The sequence below is a fragment of the Salvia splendens genome, chromosome 12 (assembly GCF_004379255.2).
Source record: "Salvia splendens isolate huo1 chromosome 12, SspV2, whole genome shotgun sequence".
NCBI lineage: Eukaryota > Viridiplantae > Streptophyta > Magnoliopsida > Lamiales > Lamiaceae > Salvia > Salvia splendens.
The window spans coordinates 19,518,314-19,542,461 of NC_056043.1; the positions used below are offsets into that span (position 1 = coordinate 19,518,314).

Genomic DNA, 24,148 nt, shown 5'->3' on the forward strand with positions numbered 1-24,148 from the left:
AAGTGAGTAATTTTCGATTGGACGGAAAGAGTACTACCTCCTTCCTTTCATAGAAATAGGTAACTTGAATTTTTCTAGTGTTTTTGTTTTTGGGGTATTTTCAGAAAAAAACCTGATTTGAGGTTTTTCTGTTCGTTTTAGATCATGGTATTTTATTTGGTTTTGATGGTTTTACCTCCCTCGGGGGACTTTTTCCTCCTAGAGTTACTTCCCACCCCCCATCGGCCTACTACCTCGGCTAGCCGGCATGTATCCCTCGTGCTTGTACTTTATTTACGTGTTTATATTCTATTCATTGATTCATTAAAAAAGCTACTTAAATATGATAAAATAAGAGAGAAAAAAAATAGTAGAAATAATTTAATACATGATGTGAGCCTATAAACGATAAAGTCAACGAGAAAAAGACAATTTCCAAAAATGGATATTAACAATTTTTACTGGATGGATGAAAAAAATAAATTCATCCTATTTTTATGAGACAAGGGAGACATTTATTTTCTAGCCATCTTAATATAGTTGAGTTATTTTTTTATCTATTGATAAAAAAAATTTAAGTTCTCTTTTACTTTTTTACTCCCCCCGTCCATGAAAAATAGAGCAAATTTGTCATTTTTAGTTATCCACGAAAAATATAGCACATTTAAAAAAGGAGAGTTTTCAACAACTTCTTTCTCTTCTCTCTTACTAATAATATGAACCTTACATTCCACTAACACTACTTTTCTCTTACTGTTTTTACCTTCTCTTTTACTTTACCAATTCCACATTAAAACCCATGTTATTCACAATGTGTCATATTTTTCGTGGAGTAAGTATTTCTTTCCACTCTATTTTCTCTTTAATATTCTACTCCCTCAATCCTTCAATACGTGTCCTACTTTGACCCAATACGAATTTTAAGAAATGTTAAGAAATGTTCACTTAATTTTTTCTCTACTCAATTAAATATTCAAACCCTCTTTCTCTCTCCTCCGTATAATACTTACACTCACATTTTATATCTCCAATTAAACACTACTTACTACATTAACAACAGTTCCGACAACTAAGAAATGTGGAAATACCAAAAATTACAGTATTCAATTGAATCTGGATGCATTAAATATGGAGAAATCTGGTAGTAGGTCCCCCGGCAATTCAAATCTAAGTTTCCAACTTTCTGAAAAGAGCAACCCAAGCAGGTCCCTTATTTAATTTGGTAATTACAAACATGCAACTGAACGCACCTATAAAACCCGCTCACACCTCAACAATTACTGCATAATATCCGACTCTCCTAAACCCTATCCCACCCTTCGCGCCGCCGATCATTAGCCAAACCATGACCGGCAGCCCCTTCCGACCCCAACTCCTCTGCCGCCTCAAATCCGGAGCCCGAACCTCCACCACCGCCGTCCTTTCGGAGAATCTCCTCGCCGATACCCTACCCCACGCCGCCTCCGTCACCTCTGCCCCCAACAACCATGGCGTAAACTTCACCGACACGAAGGAGCTCTTCTCATCCGTCACCTCCGCCAAGATGCTCCGCTCTCTGATCATGCTCCGCCTAGCCTCGTCGGCGCCGGTGGCCGATCTCGGCATGTGGGTCATGAAATCAAAGCTCATGGACATCCCTCTGTGCAGGAAGGCGGTCCTCGGCGTCACCGAGCGGACCTTCTACCGCCAGTTCTGCGCCGGCGAAGACCTCGCCTCCGCCAGCGCCACGGCCCGGGAGCTCTGGGACACCGGACGCACCGCTATGCTCGATTACGGCCTGGAGCACGCCAACGACAACGAATCGTGCGACGTCAACATGGAGGAGTTCCTCCGCACCATCCAATCCACCAAATCTGGCGTCGAATCTCCAGTGAGTTAGTCCTCGTATATTTTCACAACACCTAGATTATAATAACACTCCTAATTAGACGAAGTCGTTTCATCTTTTCAGATAAGTTTCGTGGTGGTGAAGATCACCGCCATCTGCCCTGTCCGCATACTGAAAAGAGTAAGCGACTTGCTGAGGTGGCAGCACAAGGATAAATCTCTGAATCTGCCGTGGAAGCTGAAATCGTTGCCTCTCCTCGCCGATTCCAGCCCTTTGTACCACACGGCGGCACGGCCCGCGGCGCTAACCGCCGAGGAAGAGCGCGATCTAGACGCCTCCTACGCGAGGATGGCGAAGATCTGCAGGAACAGCATCGACGCGAGCCTCCCTATCCTGATCGACGCGGAGGACACGGCGATCCAGCCTGCGATCGATTACTTGGCGTACGCGGCGGCCGAAGAGTTCAGCAGCGGCGAGGAAGAGCCTCTTATTTACAACACTATCCAGGGATACTTGAAGGACGCCAAGGACAGGATGGTGATGGCAAAAAAAGCCGCGAACGAAATGCGCGTGGGGCTCGGGATCAAGCTCGTGAGAGGCGCCTACATGAATTCGGAAAACCGCCTTGCCGAGTCTCTTGGAGTCGAATCCCCGATCCACGACTCCATCAACAATACTCACCGATGCTACAATGAATGCGCCGATTTCATGCTGCACCAGATCGCCCGCGGCTCAGGCTCGGGCTCGCTCGTCCTGGCCACCCACAATATGGAGTCAGGTAGCTACGCGTGATTCTATATTTGATGCAAATTGAATTATGATAAATCATGGAGAATTCACAATCGGGTTTCATTTCAGGTAAAATGGCTGCTGCGAAAGCGGTGGATTTGGGAATCGACAAGGACAGCAAGCGACTCCATTTCGCTCAGCTGTATGGAATGGCGGAAGCGCTTTCGTTCGGGCTCAGAAACTCGGGGTTCAGAGTTAGCAAATACTTGCCCTACGGCCCCGTGGATCAGATCATTCCGTATCTGCTCCGACGGGCAGAGGAAAACAGGGGACTCCTCTCTGCATCCTCCTTTGATAGATCGCTCATGAGGTAAATACCAACTATTATTTTTTACTTAAATCAACCAAATTACATTAATTATTTCCCTAATGTATGCTCCATTTTTATAGGAATGAACTTATTCGCAGAGTACAGTCTTCACCGGCTCATGGCAAAGCTATGCAGATGCCTACTTCCCAAGTGTAGAGATGATATGATTGTGGAAATTGCAACTGCAAAGAAAATGTAAATAGATTTTGGAGGGGACACAGATTTTTTTCCAATGTCGAAAAATATGTAAGAAGGTGTTTGTCCCTCTCAAGTTCCATTAATAATCCAGCATTTCAGGACATGGTCCTGAAAAGTGCTCAACTTTTTTTTCTTTTTATTTTCTTATTTTGAGTCATTGTCGATGAGTATGTAGAATTTGTTTTTGGCTCAATTCAAATGTTAAATTTGTGGCTAGGGCTTACAAAATATACCAAAATATCGCACTTACCGTACCGAAAAATACCGAATTTTCGGTATGCCGCACTTTTCGGTACGGTATGATACCTTACCGACAGATTTAGGTACGACAAATGTATGAATTTTGTATATACTGCGGTATACCGCATTATATCGTAATTACGGTATATACCTCAAAATTACTACGGTATATACAGTTAATAATTATATATTTAACATATTTATTATTTATAATATTATAATATTTTATATTTTCAAATAGTCAAAGACTCAAATACAATGGATCATTATTAATATTTATTACTACAATTTGATTTAAATTTAGTTTATAATTATCAAAAGATTCAAAACAAAAGCGTAACCTAGATCTCTAATTCACCGTCGATTTCAAATAGTCTGTTATGATTCATGTGTTTCTATGATTCTATGAATGCTTGGGTATTTTTTTAAAAAATTTTATTAAATTAATTTTAGGGTAGGTGTTGACCCCATGGTGCTGAAGCTTTGAATTTTTTTTTAAATAAACTGAGAAAATTACAAATAAACTCCTATACTATAAATAGGAGGAAATTAATTACAAATTAACTGAAATTACAAATAAACTCCAACTCCTATACTATAGATAGTAGCAAATTAATTACAAATAAACTCCTAGATAAATTACAAATAAACTCCTACACTATAGATATGAGGAAATTAATTACAAATAAACTGAAATTACAAATAAACTCCAACTCCTATACTATACATAGGAGGAAATTAATTACTAATAAACTTCAACTCCTATACTATAGATAGGAGGAAATTAATTACAAATAAACTCCTATACTATAGATAGGAGGAAATTACAACTGATGAGCTCGAACTCGGCACCTCATGCAATAATGTCTAAGCTTATTGTCGCTAGGACAAAGACTCTGGACTATCAATGCTTGGATATTTAAATTAAATTAATTTGCTTTTTCATACCAGTTGTTGATGATGAATTGATGATTGATGCATAATGGAAGCTCTACCATCACTTTCTCTGCTCAAACTATGTTATGGTTAACCTTTTGGAAATTGTATGAATATTGATATAAACATGTCGTTACAATATTATTATCCCTTTGGAAGTTATATTAATTTTGAATGTTTTGAACTATGTTTGATTGTGATGGAATTTTATCATTTTGGACATTTTCTAGAAAGTTATTTTCAATATTTTATAATTTTATATATCAAATAGGTATGATTTGCTGTATACCGCAGCATGGTACGGTATACCGAAATATCGGTACGGTAACGGTTTTCATATTTTCATATACCGAATTTTCGGTATACCGAAATAATCGACGCGGTGCGGTATCGTATTTTCGCGTACCGTATTTTTCAGTACGGTATGCGGTATGCCCATTTCGGTACGGTATACCGTATCGATCTAACCCTATTTGTGGCAAGAGTTTTATTATTTTTCTTTTATTTTTATGCAAGTGCAAAGATGGTTAAAGTGGCCAAGTTGTGAACAGCTGCAATCAACTTAACATTTTGAAAGGAAAAATGCTTTACGGTACAATGCATGATTCCTAGAATCTTGAGATACATTAACTGGAATGTCAGCATCACCTTCAGATTCTCTATTTTCCTAATTTGTTTTGATGCATCGACTGAGTTGGTGCTTGCTAGGATCTTAACTGGCATATCACGAGATTCTATATTATTAAATGATGTCTCCATAATTTTATAGTACAATAGTCTTCTCGTGATACACGATGTGTGGATTTCAGTATCCCATATTTTAGGAAAATTAATTTATGCTCCAAATAATAGTATTCTAAAATCCTAAAATACACGCCGCTCTACTCACTATAGGGGGTGACTTCTTTATTTCCAACTTGTTGATACTCTTCTCAAGAAATTTGTTAAATTATTTGGTGGTGACTTCTTTATTTTCAACTTGCAACTTGTTGATACCTGTTTCAAGAAAGTTGTTAAATTATTTGGTGGAGATGGTCTTCGTGACCTTGGGCCCGGAGGTTTGGACAATTTTTCTGAGAGGGTTGGACGAACCATTTTCTGAATTGGACTAAATTTAAAGTTCAAATATACTTCTCGCTTCGTTCCATAGTAGTGGAGACATTTCTTTTCGAAACGTAGATTAAGAAAAATGTGTTTAATGTATTAAATAAAAAGATACTCTCTCCGTCTCATTTAAGATGACACGTTTCCCTTTTTAATTTGTCTCAACTAAGTTGACACATTTTCTTTTTTGGAAACTTTCTCTTTCCAATTAATACAACAAACCATTTTTTCCACTCCTATTAAAATATTCATCTCTCATTCTCTCTCTGTTTTAATACTTACACCCACATTTTCTCACTCCAGTTAAAGACTTCAACCAATAACTCTTAAAATCACATGCCGGTCAAGGAATGTGTCATCTTAGCCGAGACGGAGGGAGTAATAAAGTATGAGAGAGGGAAAAGTAGAGAGAAGGAAAAGTAACTGAGAAGAAATGTGTTGACTTTTACTAAAAAGGGAAATGACTCCACTACAATAGAACGTATCAAAATAACAAAATGATTTCAATACTATGGAGCAGAGGGAATATTTGATTAGGTATTTTATACTTTCTCATCATTAAAAAATGTGAGTATTTTGAATAAGACAGATGAAGTATATACTACTTGATCAATTTGTACATTAGTAGTCAGCAAATAATAATAGGTGAATGACTCAATAAACTTGTATAATTGTCTCAGTTCTTTTTTAATATCATATAAAATATTGTTATAATAATTTTGTTTCAAACGTCAACATATATTTGTTTATATTATCATCAAGAGTCATAGTTATCTGCATTAACATGTAAATATCTAGAGGGATTTTTCATTGATAATCATAGATAGTGAAATTTGTATTGTTTGACGAAAAAGGTCTTTATTGTGGATCCCATTTAATGCCTGACGTCCCTTTTTCCAATCACTAAACTCGTTTAAATTTTGAAAAGCGACAACTACTTGCAAAAATTCTTTTTACAGTCAATAACATTTTACAAATTATTCAATTTAGACTACGGAATTAAGTTGTTTTCCTGTCAATTACACAGAAATAACATTCATGTACTTTGAATAAAGAAAAACCTGTGATGGCTTACTTCAAGATAATACACTAGAGGTGGTCAAAGCAGCATATTTTCCACGAAATTCATCAGAATTTAGTTCTAATTTCTAAACCTATTTTCTACGTTGCAGCAATGACATATATTTGACATGGAAAAAAAAATTGAGACTGAAAAAATGTGTGATGTGATACTTTTTTCCCATAACAACTTTCAGGTTAAGCATAAGTTATTACGCCACATTTTTTTTCTCTTTGAAATATTTGATCATCTACTAGATTTAATTTTGGATTTATGTTGAAGCATAAGTCCCAACTCAAGTGATTAATTTCTTTTTCGAAGTTGTTTTACGAAGATGACAATAAATAGTAAAGTGGAGTGAAAATACAGCAAGAGATAGAATAGTATAGAAAATAGTCGCATCTACATTATTCTCTACTTAATTTACTTTTTTTCTATTTTAACTATTTATTATCATTTTCTCTAAACACGTATCAAAAAGCAGTTAATCACTTGAAATGCGACGGCGGTAGTATTCAAATTTACCTAGCCCACTTGTAAATTAATGTTACCGGATTGACATGCTTTTCTTCCTTTTTCATGTTATATCTTTTTAATATCAAATTTTTAATCATCAAACTAGCTGTCAAATTAGTTCAAAGTACTAATTACCTAACATAAAGTGCATCACGTACATCTATTTATATATTAACAGCTGTATCCCATCCTTATTCGACAACAACACTAATTGGTTATTAAGTATGCCAAAAAATAAAAATATTTGAAACGACACGGGAATTAATGCATAATTGATAAAATAAGATAAATGAAGATAAGAGTATTTAAAATAGTGTTCACACCCATGATTAAATATGTATCATGTTTGGTTCATAAGATTGAACCCACAACTTAATCCTAGATGGATAGTCTCATGATAATTAGTCATAACCTCCCCCTCCAACTAAAATAATCTCATAATTTAATCCTAGATGGATAGTCTCATGACAACCGAACGCCACCATACGTTTCTTCATACTTTAATTTCACATCAACCTGAAACATTTCATTGACGTCGAATCTACTTAAATATAGGTACTATAGTTGAGAGTTATCCTAACTAGAGTATAATTTATAGTAAAGGCCCAATTTGGTCCTTAACATATTGCAATTTATTGATTTTGGTCCAAAACATTATCTTTTGAATTATTCGGCCCCTCACAAATAAAAACAGGTCACATTTGGTCCGAATTTGACGGAACCGTTAAAAGTTAACGGTCAACGAATCTTAATTCAATTTTGACCGCATCTCCACCGTTTGGCTCGCCGGCACCGAATCCTAGGCCTCCTCCCAATTCTACGAATTCGGACGGTTGGACCTCTGCCCAATTCTACAATGGAGGAACCACACTGCCGGAAAATCAACTACCATCAAACCGGCGAACCATTCTTCCAATGCGCCCCATCGTCATTCCTTACCTCAATCCCACCGAGCTAGTCTCCATCTCCTCAACTTGCAAAACCTTGCACCACCTCTCCACCAATGTAACTTCCGGCAGAACCTCCGACGCTTCCAGAGGTTTTGAGAAGCTTCCCATCCCTTCCGCCAGCCATGGGGCTCCGATCACGATGCCCCACCCGATCCCCCTCTCTTTTTCTATTCCGCGTCGACGGCGCCACCGGTTGCGACTGCACAAAAGGCTGCGGCGATGATTTTTGCCCCTGCTTGAATCTAGAATGCGGACCGAGTTGCAAGTATGGCTCTCTGTGCGGCAACAGGGCGACTCAGTGTGGGGTGAATTTGAGGTTGAAGATTGTAAAACACGAGAAAAAGAGATGGGGCTTCTATGCGGCGGAGCTGATCACTGCCGGAAGATTTATCTGTAAATACGCCGGTAAACAATCATTTCCCCCAAATACTTTCTGTTCACCAATCACCAATTAGGTTTTATTGAAAATTTGCTGACTTCACCATTTTAGTTATGAATTGTTGGTTAATTTGTGTTATGCAATAGCTATAGAATGATCTGGAATTGATTGTTGTGAAGGTGAAGAGGGAGGAGTAGCGAGTGATGTCTTTACGGAAGGTCCAGGAGATTCCGTGAGGGGTGGGCTCGGGGGTACTGGTGCGGCGGAGCTCGGTGCCGGCGAGCCAGACGGCGGAGATGCGGTTAAAATCGAATTAAGATTCGTTGATCGTTATATCACGACCGCACTTTGCCAAGGATAGCAAAAGCGGATAAATCGTGACTAATAAAAGGATTTAAAGAAATAGAGAAGGAATGAGGATAGAACTTGCACATTGAAAAGTCAAATAATATGATAAGATAAGATCCAAGTATTCGATTACAAGGATTTGATTAACAATAGCATTTTGTCAAAAAGAATAAGAGTTTCGATGATGAGAGTTCACTATACTCTCAGACCATCCACTACGGGTCTCGCCAGCGTCTCGCGTCTCATCCCGGTGAGACGGGACGCCGGCGCGACGCGTTGCAGCCTCCATCTCGTCCGTCTCATCCCGCGTCTCGTCCCGGTGAGCCACGAGACGGGCTGTCTCGCCACGTGCCGAGGCGACGTGGAGCAACCCGATGTCGTGCGTGACGCCCACTCGCCGGCCCGCGAGTGGGCGTCGTCACGTGCCAATGCAATAAATATTTTTTTAAAAAAAATTCGAATTTAAATAAAAAAAAAAAAATTTGTAACGGTAATAATAATACCGTTTTTTGTTTTTTTTTATAATTTTTTTACTCTATAAATACTCCTAAACTCATCCTCATTTCACACACAACTACACATCTATTCTTCCTATCATCTAAATTTTCTCTCAAATTTTCATAAACCAACTCAAGATGTCCGGCGACGGCGACGGCAGCTACGGCGGTTCCGGCTCCGGCGGGTGGGATCTCAACGCGTTCGGCGATTGGGAGACCATGATCAACACATTGGGCGGTTCTGGTTCGTCAACCCCTGGGACTCAGGGTTCGGCGACGTCGGGGGGGGTACCAACCACCCAATTTTGACCTTGATGCATTTGTCCGTCCCTCCGCCATGCGGTATTCGCAGGGATTATCCCAGATCCGGGAGGATTTTCCCGGTGGCACTGGCGGTGGAGGTGGCCGAGGCGGTGGAGGTGGCACTGGCAGTGTACAACCCCAGGCGGGCGAGGACGAGGAGGAGGAAGAAGAAGAGGATCTTGGCCGGCATCTGTACAGCAACTTCAAAATGATGGCGGTGTACAACGCCTGGATCACGGTCTCGTACGATCCCATCGTCAGGAATCAACAAACCAGGAAGTGTTTCTGGGAAAAGGTCTGCGAGGTCTACCACCAGATAAAGCTGAAAGGCTCCCGCAAGTGCAAAGTTAAAATGCTCCGCTCTCACTTTGACCGAGTCGACCGACAGATCAAAAAATTATGCGGCATCTACTCGACTGAAGAGGCGCGCTACCAAAGCGGCGCCACGGCCACCGACATTTTGACGTCCGCTTTGCGCGCCTACTACCAGGACGAGGGTTATCAATTCAGATTTGTTGATGTTTGGCAGGCCGTCAAGGACGAGGAACGGTGGGCCGGAGGTTTCCGCTCCAGCTCGGGCTCAACCTCGAAGCGCACGAAGCATACGGCGAGTGGCCAATACTCGTCTGGTGGTGCGTCTGGTGGTGACACCGATGGCATCAGCCATCCTCAGGCTGAATCCCGGGAGTTTGCGGGTACGGTCGGCGATGCTGGAGGATCCGCGCGTGGGCGCCGTCGGCCGCAAGGGACGAAGGCGGCGAAAGCGGCTAGAGCAAGGAAGGGCCGAGGCGAATCAAGCCAGCCGGCCTCGGGCTCGCGGGGAGGCTCGGACACACTTATGGTGGCGTACATGACCGCCACAATGGCGGACACTTCCCACTTCTCGTACACCCAATTCACGGCCTGGTGGAGCGGAATTGTTGCTATGGCAGCACAACTTGACCTTCCGACACCCCCTAAACCTCGACCGCCTCCAGAGGATGATTCGCCGGCGGAGTAGTTTTTTTTTATTTTGTGTGTTTTTTTATTTTGTGTCTTTTTTATTTTGTGTGTTTATTTAGTTTGTGTGTTTTTTAATAAAGTGTCGTTTTTAATAAAGTGTGTTTGTTTAAATTGAATTGGGTAGAAAAAAAAATTCTAAATGAAATTGAATGAATAGTAATTAAGGGACGGTATAGAGACGGTTAAGAGATGGAGCGTTGCAGGTTCCGTCCCTTAGTTAAGGGATGGAGGAAAAAAGGATAGTGGGGCCCTCAAATAGTGCTCAAATAGTAGTTAAGAGACGGTTTAAGGGACGGTATAGAGACAGCGTAGTGGATGGCCTCATAACAAACTGCAGCGGAAAGAGTCCAAAGAACAACCTCGCGTATGAAGACACGTAGCGTCGATAGATCCACACTTATTTACTTAAGTAGCATCGACTCTGATCAGTGGGCACTTGCCGAAAATACATGCAGGGCTGAGTACATGAGTACTCAGTGGGCACTTGCCGAAAATCAAAACATACATTATATATAGTTTTGTCAAGCCATCAACAGTAACACACGGGGTTTTTCTTAAAAGGACCGAGCTTACTAAATTCATTAGTGAGCTAAAAGTTCGTCTGCGCATACTAAGTTCTTTCATCGTTCATCAATCATCATTCCATCGTTCATCATTCATCATTCATCATTCATCATTCATCATTCATCATTCGTCATTCGTCATTCATCATTCGTCATTCATCATTCATCATTCATCATTCATCATTCATCATTCATCATTCATCACTCATCATTTCATCACTCATTCCTCATTCATCATTCCTCATTCATCATTCCTCATTCATCATTCGTCATTCCATCGTGCCGGGATGGTGGCCACCTTCAGCGGACACCTCGCTGGCCAACCTCTCTAGGATGGCTAACGGCTCTCGTGCGCTCTATTCCAATCATAACGTTTTGGCGTAGCCAAAACCAACAAACATACAGTCCAACAGATAGGCCTCGAAAACAAACATTTTATGGCATGACAATAGCTTTAAAAAAAACACATCTCCATTTTGAGAAAAATGATATTTCATAACTTCAAAAAGTATTTGCTTTATATCCACACTATAGTGTTGGATATTTAAAAGAAAGCCCACCTGATACGTTTACTCCTCAATTAAAATTCTCCCGTCGGCCTCCCAGCCAAAAATAGCCTTTTTAACAAAAACAACGTAACATGCTAATTAGTACTTGAACTATTTCTCTTGAGAAAAGAATGCATGCATCCTATTGGGTAGCACCTATATCTTAGTCTCGGCTTATAGGATTTTCTTAATCCTACCTCGGCTTCACTACTCTGCAGAATTTAATTATTTACTTTAATTAAATCCGGAGAAATTCTATTTCCGTGAAAATAATTACTTGGGCACTTATTAAAAAAATAGGGATTCTTGGAAAATCCTTTCCAATTCTTTTCCTTGAATTTTCTTAAGGCCGCCCATGGAGAAAATCCGGTCGGCTTTCGCGTCTCCCACTTCATCACTATTCAATCTACTCCCATCTCTCTCGCACTCTCATCTCCGGCGCTGGTGATCTCGCCGTCCTCTGCGTCGCCGTCTCTGCCTCATTTCTCCACCGTTTCCTCTTCACTCCACTTCTCCAATTTCCCTTAAATTTAAAAATCCCTAAATTGAAAGACATAGCAGCAGTGTCACGACCGCACTTCCTAAGGATAGAAAGTACGGTGGGTCGCGACTAATGGGGGAATTAAGAAGCGGGGAATAAAGGGGAAACAATCAAGTGGTACGACATGTAGACCAAAAGATACAACATTATTACCAAAATATAGTCTGAAATCACGAAGCATAAAGTTCATAGGAAACTAGTCCAACAGAATAAAGAAAACATAAGAGTTCTAAAACTTGACATAGCGGAAGCAATCGAGAGTTAGCTACTACTATGTATGAAGACACAATAGCAACCAGAATATTTATTGAATACTGTCTTCGTCCAAATGCTCAACATCCTCCGTCCCCCATCCACGCCAACCTGCACATAGGGAAAACATATGTAGGGGCTGAGTACTTGATGCACTCAGTGAACTCATTCCCAAAATACATTTTATCAATAAAGTTATGTCAAGCCCTCGTTGAGTGAAACTCGGGTTTTACTTTAAAATGCCGAGAAACACTAAAATCATTTCCATAAATAAAATGGTGTTCGCGCGAACAATTATCATCGTCATCCTCCATCACATACCATATCTGAACCATCATGCGAAACGAGAATGTGGCCACAAACTCGATCACTGGACTTGCCGACCCAAAGGACTACTCACGATCCCCATCAGTGCACTAGCCTAAGTAGGGCTTAGACCCTAGTTAGACCAGAATTCGTTAACCATCAAAGTCTAGTTGATCATTACTCTAGTAGACAATCAGATAGGCAATTCAAAACATAAAATACGGCATGACATAACATTTAAACCACCCTTATCTCACCATATACACATCATTGCAAATAAAAGAGTTTAAGTAATAAATCCCACCTCGAAAGCTTAGTAGTTTCCTTAACAAACTTCTTGATCCGACTTTAACGAGCGTGCGAACCACCTTTTTGAGAAAATTTAAAGTACACATCAATCTTAAGAAAGAAAACATTTAGATTGCATGCACTCTAATTAAAGTCTTTTATCTCGTTTCTCGGTTTTCGTGCATTTTCGATTATTCGGCGGCCACCCAAGGCGTCGGGGGCGACGCCGGTCGGCCGCTTTCACCAATACTTCCTCCGTTGGCTCCTCGTATTTTCTCCATGGTATCGAATTACGAAGCCTCAAAATTATTCAAGCGCATAAGTAAATTATCGCGATTATCTCCATTCGAAATTATATTTATTTCGGACTTGAGATATATTATTCATCCTTGACATTAATCAAGAATTACTTAAGAAATTCCCCATAATTAATTATTGGCCCAAAGATTTAGTTAAAAGCCCCAAAGCTTAATTATTTCCACACCTTATACCTCGAATTAATATATTAAAGCACAAACAATTAAATGGAGCCCATCTTTAAAATTTACCCCAATTTAAAATTAGTGAGGCCCAATTCAAAAAAATAAAAAGGCCCACATCCCTATTCTCTTCCCCATCCTATCCGTCTCTCTCATTCTCTCAATCTCCCTCTTTCTCTTCAACAATGTTTTTTCTTCAATTGGTCGCCGCCTCTGCCAATTCACTCCCCGTCGCCGGCCGCTGCTCACCGGGAAGACAAATTGCCGCTGCCACGGTGCTGTCAGCGCAGTCGCCGGGCCCGACTTCGACAGTATTCGTTGTACGCCGTCGCTGCTACTGCCGTCGTCCTACCCCGCCGAAGCCGCCGTCGCAGAGTCCAGTCGCAGCCGTCGTCTGTCGCTGTCTAGAGTCGCCGTCGCTGCTGTTCGCCAGCTGCCGCTGCAGCGAGAAGAGAGGACGCTGCTCGCTGCCTCCCCCCGAAAACACTCTGAACAGGCCCGGAACAACTCCGAACCACCCCGATTCAACCCGCAAGATAAGTTCTCATTGAAAGTTATGTTCTTTTTGGCGTTTGGATTTAAGGTGTTAGATTAAGTTGTTTGATCGGATTACTTGGGGGATTAATGTGTGATGATATGCTGTGTGTAACAATGATCAAAGGGAAGGGATTATACCTTCGTTGCTATGAACTTGGTGGGATCGAAAGGGATGAGCTCCTTGGCTTGGCTTGTTTTGTGTGCAATTGAAAAAAAACAGCAGTTTTTTTCTTCAGCTTCTCACTCTCTCGTCGGCTCTCTCTCTCTCTCTGGATTTGCTTGAAATTTGTAGATGTAAAAATGTATGTGGAAGTGAAGAAACTGATATTTAACTTGTGACCTTTGATTGTAGAATTGAAGATTGGAAGATGGAAGGGTGGGAGATGGAAGATTAGGAGTCTCCATGGCGTTAGGGAAGGAGAGGAAAGATTTTGGGCTTGTACAAAATTTTAGGAATAAATAGGGCCCAACATATTATTTGTGGAGTTGGGCTCAAGTTGGGAAAAAAAATAAGAGAGTTTGATGGCCCAACACTCTTTTAAAATTGTTAAGGACATTGGTACTTTAATTTATATTTACTTGGGTCGGCCCAAGTTCTTATATATTTATTTTTGTTCGTTTCTTATATTTTTTTTTCGTTTCCTTTCGTTTAGACAAATTATTATTTGTCTCGTAGTAACTTGGTGTTATTCCAAGTACTATAAAATCCATCTCATTCAATCATGCCAAGTATAGTAACATCAACATCATTACTTCAACGAGACTTTCGAACACGTCTCCTAGTAACCTCCATCATTTAAATAAAGGGACGTCTCATTTCATACCTAGCACGTAAATACTATACTCCATCATAAAGAAAAAAAATAACGAGAAGCATAGCATGACGACAATAATTCAATTTAACTAATTCACAACATATTTTAATTAGTACTTAAAAAGTACGGGCGTTACAAGCAGCGACACTCTCCCCTTCTCACCTGTGAAATCGCCGTCTCCCTTGCGCCACCGGTACGCTACTGCTCCAGCAGCGCCTGTCACGACCGCCCTTTAGGGTTAATAAATGCGGCCGATCGTGATTAAGGGACTTAATGAGCAAACATAGACAACTAGGGTTTCAATAACGGTTTGACCAAGAATTTAGGTTAAATAAATAAACGACCAAGGGTATTTATGTTTAATAAAGGAAAAGACTTTAAGGTTAGACATTATCCAAAAGATAACGAGTTTTCCACATCCAAATAAACAGTTTCAAAGTTTAATAAAGATAAGTAAAGAAAATGTCACAGCGGAAGCATCCAAGAGAAGAGTGAAGTCATGTGTGAAGACACCACGACACTCGGAGTTTCAAGACATCCATAGTAATTCATTTATTTCTGCTCAACACCACCAACCGTTTAGATTTCAAGTACTGCTTTCCCTTTGTTATCACGCTTCGCGCACGAGTTATCACCTTTAGATAATATGTATTACCAATCAGTCACAAACATTGACTCAAAACATCTCCCAACACCTTATTTAATTGTTGGGCTCATTTTGTTGTAAGCCCAACTTGGCAATATTATTACTTGGTTAGATTTTTAAATAGTTAGGGCCCAAGCCCTTTTTATAGATAGTCAATTGGACTCCAATTTAATTTGGAAAGCCCAAATATAAATATATATACATACTTTATTTTCTCGCACTTCCGTCGCTAATTAAGATTCACGGGACTTTATCTTGTTCTTCACAAACAACAATTAAAGAACACCTAACGTCACAACCTATATTTGGTGTTGTTCCAAACATAGTCTCCTCAACCGTTCCTCGATTTATGCACGTCATCTTCCATAAAATATTCATCTCCCGCATCGCATCCCTTATGCTAAATATAGTAATATCGTCATCATTATTTCAACGAGACCTTCAACATGTCTCCCAAAGTTTCATAATTAAATAAAAACGTCCCAAAGTCACATCGTCACATAAATACCATACTACTTCCCGAAGCACATTTAACGAGAAACATAGCATGCATAAATATTTTATATTAATTATTTCATGACATGCTTTAATTTAGTACTTTAAAAGTACGGGCGTTACATTCTACCCACCTTAACAAAAATTTCGTCCCGAAATTTACTCATTTCTAACGAACAACTCTGGGTATTTCTCTTTCATTTTATCCTCGAGTTCCCAAGTAGCCTCCTCGTGGACATGGTGTTTCCAAAGTATTTTCACGGATGCGATCGACTTATTTCTTAATTCTTGCACCTTCCTGTCCAGAATAGCTTCGGGCTTCTCCTCATAACTCAAGTCGAGATTCAAAATCATTTCTTCTTGATGAACCACATGTTTGTGATCGAACACGTACTTTCGTAATTGTGACACATGGAAAACATTATGAACGGTCCCAAAACTCGGTGGTAGTGCCAACTTATACGCTACGGGTCCCACCTTCTCAAGAATTTCATAATGCCCTACGTAACGTGGCTTCAACTTCCCCTTTACGCCAAACCTCGTTATCCCCTTCGACGGAGATACTTTTAAGAACACCTTATCTCCAGCGTTGAACTGTAATTCTGTACGCCGGACATCAGCATACGACTTCTGTCGGTCTTGAGCTTCTTTTATCCTTCGTTGAATTTGTCGTACGATCTCAATCATCTCTTCGGCTGAATCTGGCCCGAGTATTCTTCTTTCACCAACCTCATCCCAATAGAGTGGTGATCTACACTTCCTCCCATACAATGCTTCATATGGGCCATATTTATTGTCGCCTGGAAATTATTGTTATAGGCAAACTCGATCAACGGTAGTACAACTTCCCAATTTTCTCCTCTGTCAAGAACCACGGCTCTCAACATGTCCTCGAGAGTTTGAATCATTCTCTCGGATTGTCCATCGGTTTGTGGATGGAAACCAGTACTAAAATTCAGTCGTGTACCAAGCTCTCGTTGCAGACTTATTCAAAACTTTGAAGTGAACCTTGTATCTCGGTCTGACGTGATTGTTACTGGCACCCCATGTAGCCGAATGATTTCTTTCACATAAATCCGGTCCAGTTTGTCGGATCCATGAGTTATAGGGATAGGTATAAAATGCGCACTCTTGGTGAGGCGGTCTATGATTACCCAAATGGTTGTATTCCCTTGCCGGGTCTTCGGTAAACCTGTCACAAAATCCATGGCGATATGTTCTCATTTCCACTCCGGAATTTCCAACGGTTGCAGTTTCCCATAAGGTCGTTGATGTAAAGCTTTTACTTGCTGACACGCCAAGCATTTCTCCACAAACGAAGCTATGTCCCTCTTCATTCCATCCCACCAGAATGATCCTTTCAAGTCCTGGTACATCTTTGTACTTCCAGGATGAGCGGTATATGGAGTCTCGTGTGCCTCGGTCAAAATTTCATTTCGAAGTCCTTCGTCGTTCGGCACACATAGTCTCCTCTAGTAGGTGAGAGCATTATCAGCCTCCTCTCGAAATTTCTCTTGCTCGCCTTTCCTCACCTTCAGTCGAACCTTCTCCAAATTTTCATCATTTCGTTGACCCTCTCTTATCCTTGTTCGCAGATCGGGTGCAATTACTAAGGTGGCAATCTTTCCTTTTACGGTCTCCGGAGTTCTTACTACTTCCAATCGCATCTTGCTGAATTCGCGAATCAACTCTTCTTCTTGAGTAAGAAAGGTAGCCAACTGTGGTTGGGCTTTCCGGCTCAGTACATCTGCTACTACATATGCTTTGCCCGGATGATAATTAATGCCACAGTCATAATCCTTGACTAATTCAAGCCATCTGCGTTGCCTCATGTTCAAGTCTTTCTGTTCAAAGAAGTATTTTAGACTCTTATGGTCGGTAAAAATCTCACACCGAACTCCGTAGAGATGGTGCCTCCAAATCTTCAATGCATGCACCACGGCTGCTAATTCCAAGTCATGGGTAGGGTAGTTTAACTCGTGTGGCCTCAATTGACGCGAAGCATAGGCAATCACCTTACCGTTCTGGATCAAAACACACCCCAGTCCAACCTTCGACGCATCAGTGTAAACCACATAGTCTACCCCTGGTTCCGGTACGGCTAGAATAGGTGCGGTGGTCAACTTCTCTTTCAGCAACTGGAAGCTAGCCTCACACTCCGGTGTCCAATTAACCTTGGTCCCCTTCTTCAGTTGTTGAGTCATCGGCCTTGCGATTTTAGAAAATCCTTCAATAAATCTCCGATAGTATCCTGCCAGTCCAAGGACACTCCGAATCTCGTTTGGGGTCTTTGGCGCCTTCCACTGTTGTACGGCCTCCACCTTTGTGGGGTCAACTCGAATCCCTTCGGCCGTCACAATATGCCCCAGAAAATTCACTTCCTTTAGCCAGAAATCACACTTACTGAACTTGGCGTACAACTTCTCCGTTCTTAGTGTTTCCAACGTGATCCTTAGGTGCTCCTCATGTTCTTTTTCGTTCTTCGAGTAAACCAGTACATCATCTATGAACACCAGGGCGAACTTGTCCAAGTATGGATGGAATACTCGATTCATTAAGTCCATAAATACTGCAGGTGCATTTGTCAGTCCAAACGGCATTACTACAAACTCATAATGCCCATACCTCGTTCAGAATGCCGTCTTGGGTATGTCCTCCCTTCGTACCCTCAGCTGGTGATATCCCGACCTTAAATCCATTTTTGAAAATACTCCTGCTCCCCTGAGTTGGTCGAACAGGTCATCTATTCTTGGCAGAGGATACTTGTTCTTGAGAGTTAATTTGTTCAATTCCCGGTAGTCTATGCACATTCTCAGTGTTCCGTCTTTCTTCTTCACAAACTGCACAGGTGCTCCCCATGGCGATACGCTGGGTCTGATAAAACCCAAGTCCAATAGTTCTTCTAGCTGAATTTTGAGTTCTTCCAACTCTTTCGGTTCCATCCTATAAGGTACTTTCGATACTGGTGCGGCTCCTGGTTCCAGATCGATAGTAAACTCCAACTGTCGGTCAGGCGGGAGGCCTGGCAAAGCATCGGGAAATACGTCGGGAAACTCACGTACTACCGCCACATCTTCAACTTTCCTTTCTTTCTTGTCATGTCCTTGTAGATAAACGAGATAGGCAGGACGCCCCTTTCTAATCATCGTAGTTGCTTGAAGTGCCGATATCACACAAGTCCGCTGATTCATCGAAATCCCGTGGAAGGTAGAGGGCTCCTTCCCCGGGGTTTGTAATGAGATTTGTCTCTCTTGGCATCGGATAGTGGCATAGTTTTCAGCTAGCCAGTCCATTCCCAGAATAATGTCAACGTTATCCATTGACATAACATGTAGGTTGTGAGCCGTTAAGCTAAGTTCTCCCACCATAAATTCTATGTTCGAGCAAGATTGTGAAAGGTCTATAAGGCCTCCTACCGGTGAGTTCACGTTCATCTTATGTTCAAGTTCATCGACAGGAAGTCTTAAAGCATTTATGCAGGAGTGCGACGCACCCGTATCAAACAGAACAGCAACAGGCATGCCAAGTAGTGTTCCCATACCTGCCAGATTATCTTGTTTTGGACCTCCCTGTGGGGCTTTAGCTTGCTTGCGTCCCAAGGCATAGGCTCTAGCTTGAGTGGGATATGGTAGGCGACGCTGCTACGGCTGCGGAGGTGGTGTAGGATTCCCTCGAGCCCATTCGGTGTTCCCCCAACTCCCGTGTTATTGTTGTTCGGGCACTCTTTGCCGATGTGTCCAACTCCACCACACTTGTAGCACACGTTTGTCCCGACTCTGCATTCCCCCACATGATTCTTCTGACATTTGGCGCAAGGAGGTGCTCTCTGACGGTACTCTCCACTTTGGTATGGAGCAGCTTGCTTTCCTTTTCCCCGGGCAGAGTTTGGGGTATCTTGGAACCTCTTGTTGTCAAAGGGTTCGCGGTTCCCGTCCTACTTTCTCTTGTCTCGGAAATTCTGCTTTGGGGTCGGTGGTGTTGGAGTAGTGGATGTAATAGTCTTTTCCCGTGGCATTGCTTCCTCCACGTCCAGTGCACGAGACAACGACTCGGCATACGAGAGCCTTCCACGGCATGCTAAAGCCATCCTGATTTAGTGCCTCAGACCGGCACAAAACTTTTCTGCCATCTTCTCGTCAGTATTTACCTGTTCCGGTGCATATCGAGACATGTCACATAGGGCACGGTCATATTCCGTCACGGTCATCCGCCCCTGTTTTAGGTTGTAGAACTCGGCCTCCTTTGCCTTGCGGTAGCTCCTTGGAATATATTTGTCATACAGTTCCACCTTAAAGTCTTCCCACGTCAGGGCATCTAATTGGTCCTGCGCCATCGTCCGCTGCTTGGTCTCCCACCAAAACTCTGCGGACCCGGTAAGCTGGTAGATCACGCACGACAGGCACTCCTGATCGATGCACCTTAAGAACTTGAAGATGCGTTCTATGGCCCGAATCCAGGTCTCAGCCTTGGCCGGATCTCCCATCCCATCGAACACGGGAGGACGTTCCTTTCGAAACTCCTTCTCAATGTTTCGTTCCGGGTGTGGCGGTGGTGGAGGTGGTGGTGGTGGTTGTCCTTCAGGGCCCACACTACTTTGGGTCTCATTGCTTGCCTCGTTTTCGTGATGAACTGCTGCACGTCGGGGAGGCATTCTGTTCAACACACGCATTAGTACAAAAGTCTGATTTTACCATCACCACACCACACCACACCACCTTTCCAAAAGCGATTTCACAAGTTTTCCATACATAACAAGGTAAAAACAAGCACAACGATAAAACAACGGGAATTTTATTAACTTAAAAACAAGTACGTGTTTCCACAAGGTCTTTGCAACAAGTGCAACCAAAACTCAAAAGAAAACATTACACAGTTCGTCAAAGCAAAACATTCGAAAGCTAACAAAACAGAAAGAGAACACTATTCCTTGGGAGCTCTCTCAACGTTCACCCCTCCCTCGCTTTCGACTTCAATCTCCCTTTCAAGGGGCTCTTCCTCGGGGTCATCCTCTTCCTCCATGGGATCCTTCTCGTCTTCAAGAGGTTCTTCCTCATCCTCAAGGGGTTCTTCTTCATCTTCAAGAGGATCTTCCTCCTCTTCCTCATCTTTCTCCCTCACATAAGTAGCTACGTCGATATGCTTATCGACCACAAGGACTTCTGTCGCGGGAGGTGCGGAGGTACGCATTCCAAGCCTCCTCCTCTTGGGGAAGTTTGGTTGCGGCGTCTCACCCTCGTACCGACCCCCGCTGTAGGGGCTGCGACTCGATGAGGATGCCTCCCTTCCAGGTGGGGCATAGGGTGGTGGTCCGTTACGAGCATCGACCAGGGCTTCCAAGAGAACTTTCACAAAACCATGCATGTCTCCTTGCACACTATAGTCGGGGAGCTTATGCCAAATGTATGGCCGCGAAGCCTCGTCGACCCACCTATTCCAAGGCGCCGGTAATCCATCAATCAATCTCTTAATACCTTCATAGTGCCTCACTCCACACCCATGAGCATCCCGCCATAGTGCCAAGTAGTCAGAAACATAGGACATCAAAGGGGCCCTCTCGTCCCTCTCGAACCCCCGATACAGTTCCACTGCCCGTAGTCCATTCTTGACGTACCTTCCCTTTAGCGGTGTGTGGATCATGATCGCCATCTACATAAAAGTAAGTTCCCTTAGTAACGAGTCGAAGAAAAAGCATAAGCAAGGCAGAGAAGGATAAAAACACGTAGAGAACGTCATACGTGCTACCGTGGATATACCTATCGATTTCCATAAGGAAAAGTCATAACAATTCTTTCCCTTTTTTTTGTTATCATCTATGGATAGATGTTGCATATTTTATAAACGTAGCAATCTGCAATTTCATCGATCTCTCGATCTAGCGTTAGTCGCGCTTCACAAGGTTATCCTTATCTCGCCATCTCATCATCCCTTGGGATTCGCGCCCCATTCGTTCCATCAATACTTGTATCGTCATCAACGAAGAAATTCGTATGAACGACTAGCCTACACCAAAGGCTGTTGAAGTCTACTTCTCAAACATTCCCATTCGTTATTACTTCCAATATGCCTCGTTCAAACTTTTACCTTCTTTCTAGTTGAGCGCGGTGAAACGGAGTATTGAACATTAAATGGATACTCTTTTAGTCTAGCAAAACGAATCTAGACTAGATTGAATAAACGAATCTCGGTCCAGAGCGGAAGGAAAAATTGCTCTGATACCATTCTTTCACGACCGCATTTTCTAAGGATAGAAAACACGGTTGATCGCGACTAATGGGGGAATTAAGAAGCGGAGAAGAAGGGGGAAAAACAATCAAGGGGTACGACATGTAGATCAAAAGGCGAAATTCCATTATCAAATCAAAGTTCCAAATCCCGAAAGTACATAACGTGAATGACATAGTTTGACAATTCAAAGGAAATAAAAGAAATTCTTAAAACGTAGAGTAGCGGAAGCAATTGAGAGTTTGGCTACTACTATGTATGAAGACACAATAGTAACCAGAACAGTTATTGAATAAAATTCCGGAATCATTGCTCAACATCCTTCGCCTCCCGTCCTCGCTCAACCTGCACATAGGGAAAACATATGCAGGGGCTGAGTACTTGATGCACCCAGTGAACTCATGCCCGAAATACGTTTATCGATAGAATTATGTCAGCCATCATTGAGTGAAACTCGGGTTTTTCTTTAAAAGGCCGAGAAACACTAAAATCACTCATTTAATAAAATAGTGTCCGCACGGACAATCGTCATCCTTCATCATATACCATATCTGAACCATCATGTATAACGAGAATGTGGCCACAAACTTGATCACTGGACCGGCCGACCTATGGGACGGCTCACGGTCCCCATCAGTGCACTAGTCTATGTAGGGCATAGCCCCTAGTTAGACCCGAATTCGTTAACCATCAACGTCTAGTAGAACTTTATTCTAGTAGACAATCAGATAGGCAATTCAAAAACAAAATACGGCAAGACATACTATTTAAAAACCTCCCTTATTTCACCTTGAACATATCAATTTCAAATAAAAAGATTTAAGTAATAAAGCCCACCTCAAAGCTTAGAGTTTTCCTTAAGTAGCTTCTCGTTCCGACTCTAGCGGCCGTGCGAACCACCTTTTCGGAAAATACATAAAGTTCATATCAAATTCTCGGTAACGAAGGTATTTAGAATGCATGCACTCTGATTAAAATTTTTTAATTTTTTTTCTCGGTGTTCGTGTGTTTTCAATTATTCGGCGGCTGCCAAAGGCATCGCGTGCGACGCCGGTCGGCCGCTTACGCTCGTTCTTTCCTCCGTTGGTTCCTCGTATTTTCCGTGACGTCGAAAATAATTTCAAAAAAGTTATTTAAGCGTATACTTTAATTATCGCAATTATTTATCTTTGAAAATATATTATTTCATACTTAGGATAAAATTATTCATCTTTCAAAATATTCCAAAATTTAATTAAATAATTTCCCGCGATTTAATTTAATTGGCGGCCCAAAAGATATATTTACTTAGCCCACCTTATTCCTCCAATTAAAAAAATTTTTAGAAAGCCCCAAAGCTTAGTTTAAAGAGGCCCAACTTTAACTAAACTTCCAATTTTAACTAATAACGCCACAAACTAACAACAAAGGCCCCATTCCACAAATAAACCAAAAGTGGCCCAAATTTTCTTTCTTCTTTCACACCACCCTCTCTCTCTCTCTCTCGACAGCGACTATAAGCCCCCCTCCGTCGCTCGCCTTGGCTCGCCGCCGCCACCAGAAACGTCGGGTTACTACTGCCGTACCGTCGTCGAGATCTCGACATCCACTGCAGCTGCCGTGGCCGTCCCTGTTCGCAGCCGCCGTCGCTACTGCCGCGAAGAGAATCAAACGGCGCCGCTGCCGTGCAGCTGGCGTCACTCCTGCCGCCGCGGGGAAGGAGAGCTACTGCCGTCGCCACCAGGAGCCGCTGTCCGCCACTGGGGATGTCAAGCGCGGCGGCGGCTTCCCCTTTTCTGAAACCACTCCGAACGACCCCGATTCAACCCGCAACATACACTCTCAATATAAAGTTAAGTTCTTTAAGACTTTTGATTACATACGGCGATCGTTTGATTTGTTTTACAAGTTGAGTTGGTTAAGTTGGTTATGGAAGAATTATGGAATGATGGCAATATATATATATACATTCAACAATTCATGCTTTAGGATAGGGGAGAAATATACCTTCAACTTGGTTGGTTTTGGTGGTTAGTGA

General features: G+C 42.0%; 1 protein-coding gene and 1 long non-coding RNA gene across 3 annotated transcripts; one reads left to right on the forward strand and one right to left on the reverse strand.

The window, feature by feature from the left end:
• The first annotated feature begins 1,239 nt into the window (after positions 1–1,239).
• Positions 1,240–3,320, forward strand: LOC121757090 (proline dehydrogenase 2, mitochondrial-like). Its single transcript, XM_042152576.1, has 4 exons — positions 1,240–1,849; positions 1,931–2,585; positions 2,666–2,906; positions 2,987–3,320. Exons 1-4 carry the CDS (start codon positions 1,325–1,327, stop codon positions 3,060–3,062), a joined length of 1,497 nt encoding a protein of 498 aa, XP_042008510.1. The 5' UTR covers positions 1,240–1,324; the 3' UTR covers positions 3,063–3,320.
• An 8,898-nt stretch (positions 3,321–12,218) lies between these two features.
• LOC121757095 lies at positions 12,219–14,682 on the reverse strand. Of its 2 annotated transcripts, XR_006041161.1 has the most exons (4): positions 14,092–14,682; positions 12,954–13,017; positions 12,665–12,782; positions 12,219–12,454 (listed from the first exon to the last, which is right to left on the reverse strand). It is a non-coding gene; the product is annotated as an uncharacterized LOC121757095 (long non-coding RNA). The 2 variants fall into 2 exon arrangements; XR_006041160.1 differs by lacking the exon at positions 12,219–12,454 and having other exon boundaries at positions 12,495–12,782; positions 14,092–14,677.
• Positions 14,683–24,148: the final 9,466 nt, after the last annotated feature.

Excerpts from the sequence above, each read along its gene's own strand:
- LOC121757090 (XM_042152576.1), top strand. The coding sequence starts at position 1,325 with ATGACCGGCAGCCCCTTCCGACCCCAACTCCTCTGCCGCCTCAAATCC. Across the intron at positions 1,850-1,930 it reads AATCTGGCGTCGAATCTCCA|ATAAGTTTCGTGGTGGTGAA; the intron begins GTGAGTTAGTCC and ends TCATCTTTTCAG. Across the intron at positions 2,586-2,665 it reads CACCCACAATATGGAGTCAG|GTAAAATGGCTGCTGCGAAA; the intron begins GTAGCTACGCGT and ends GTTTCATTTCAG.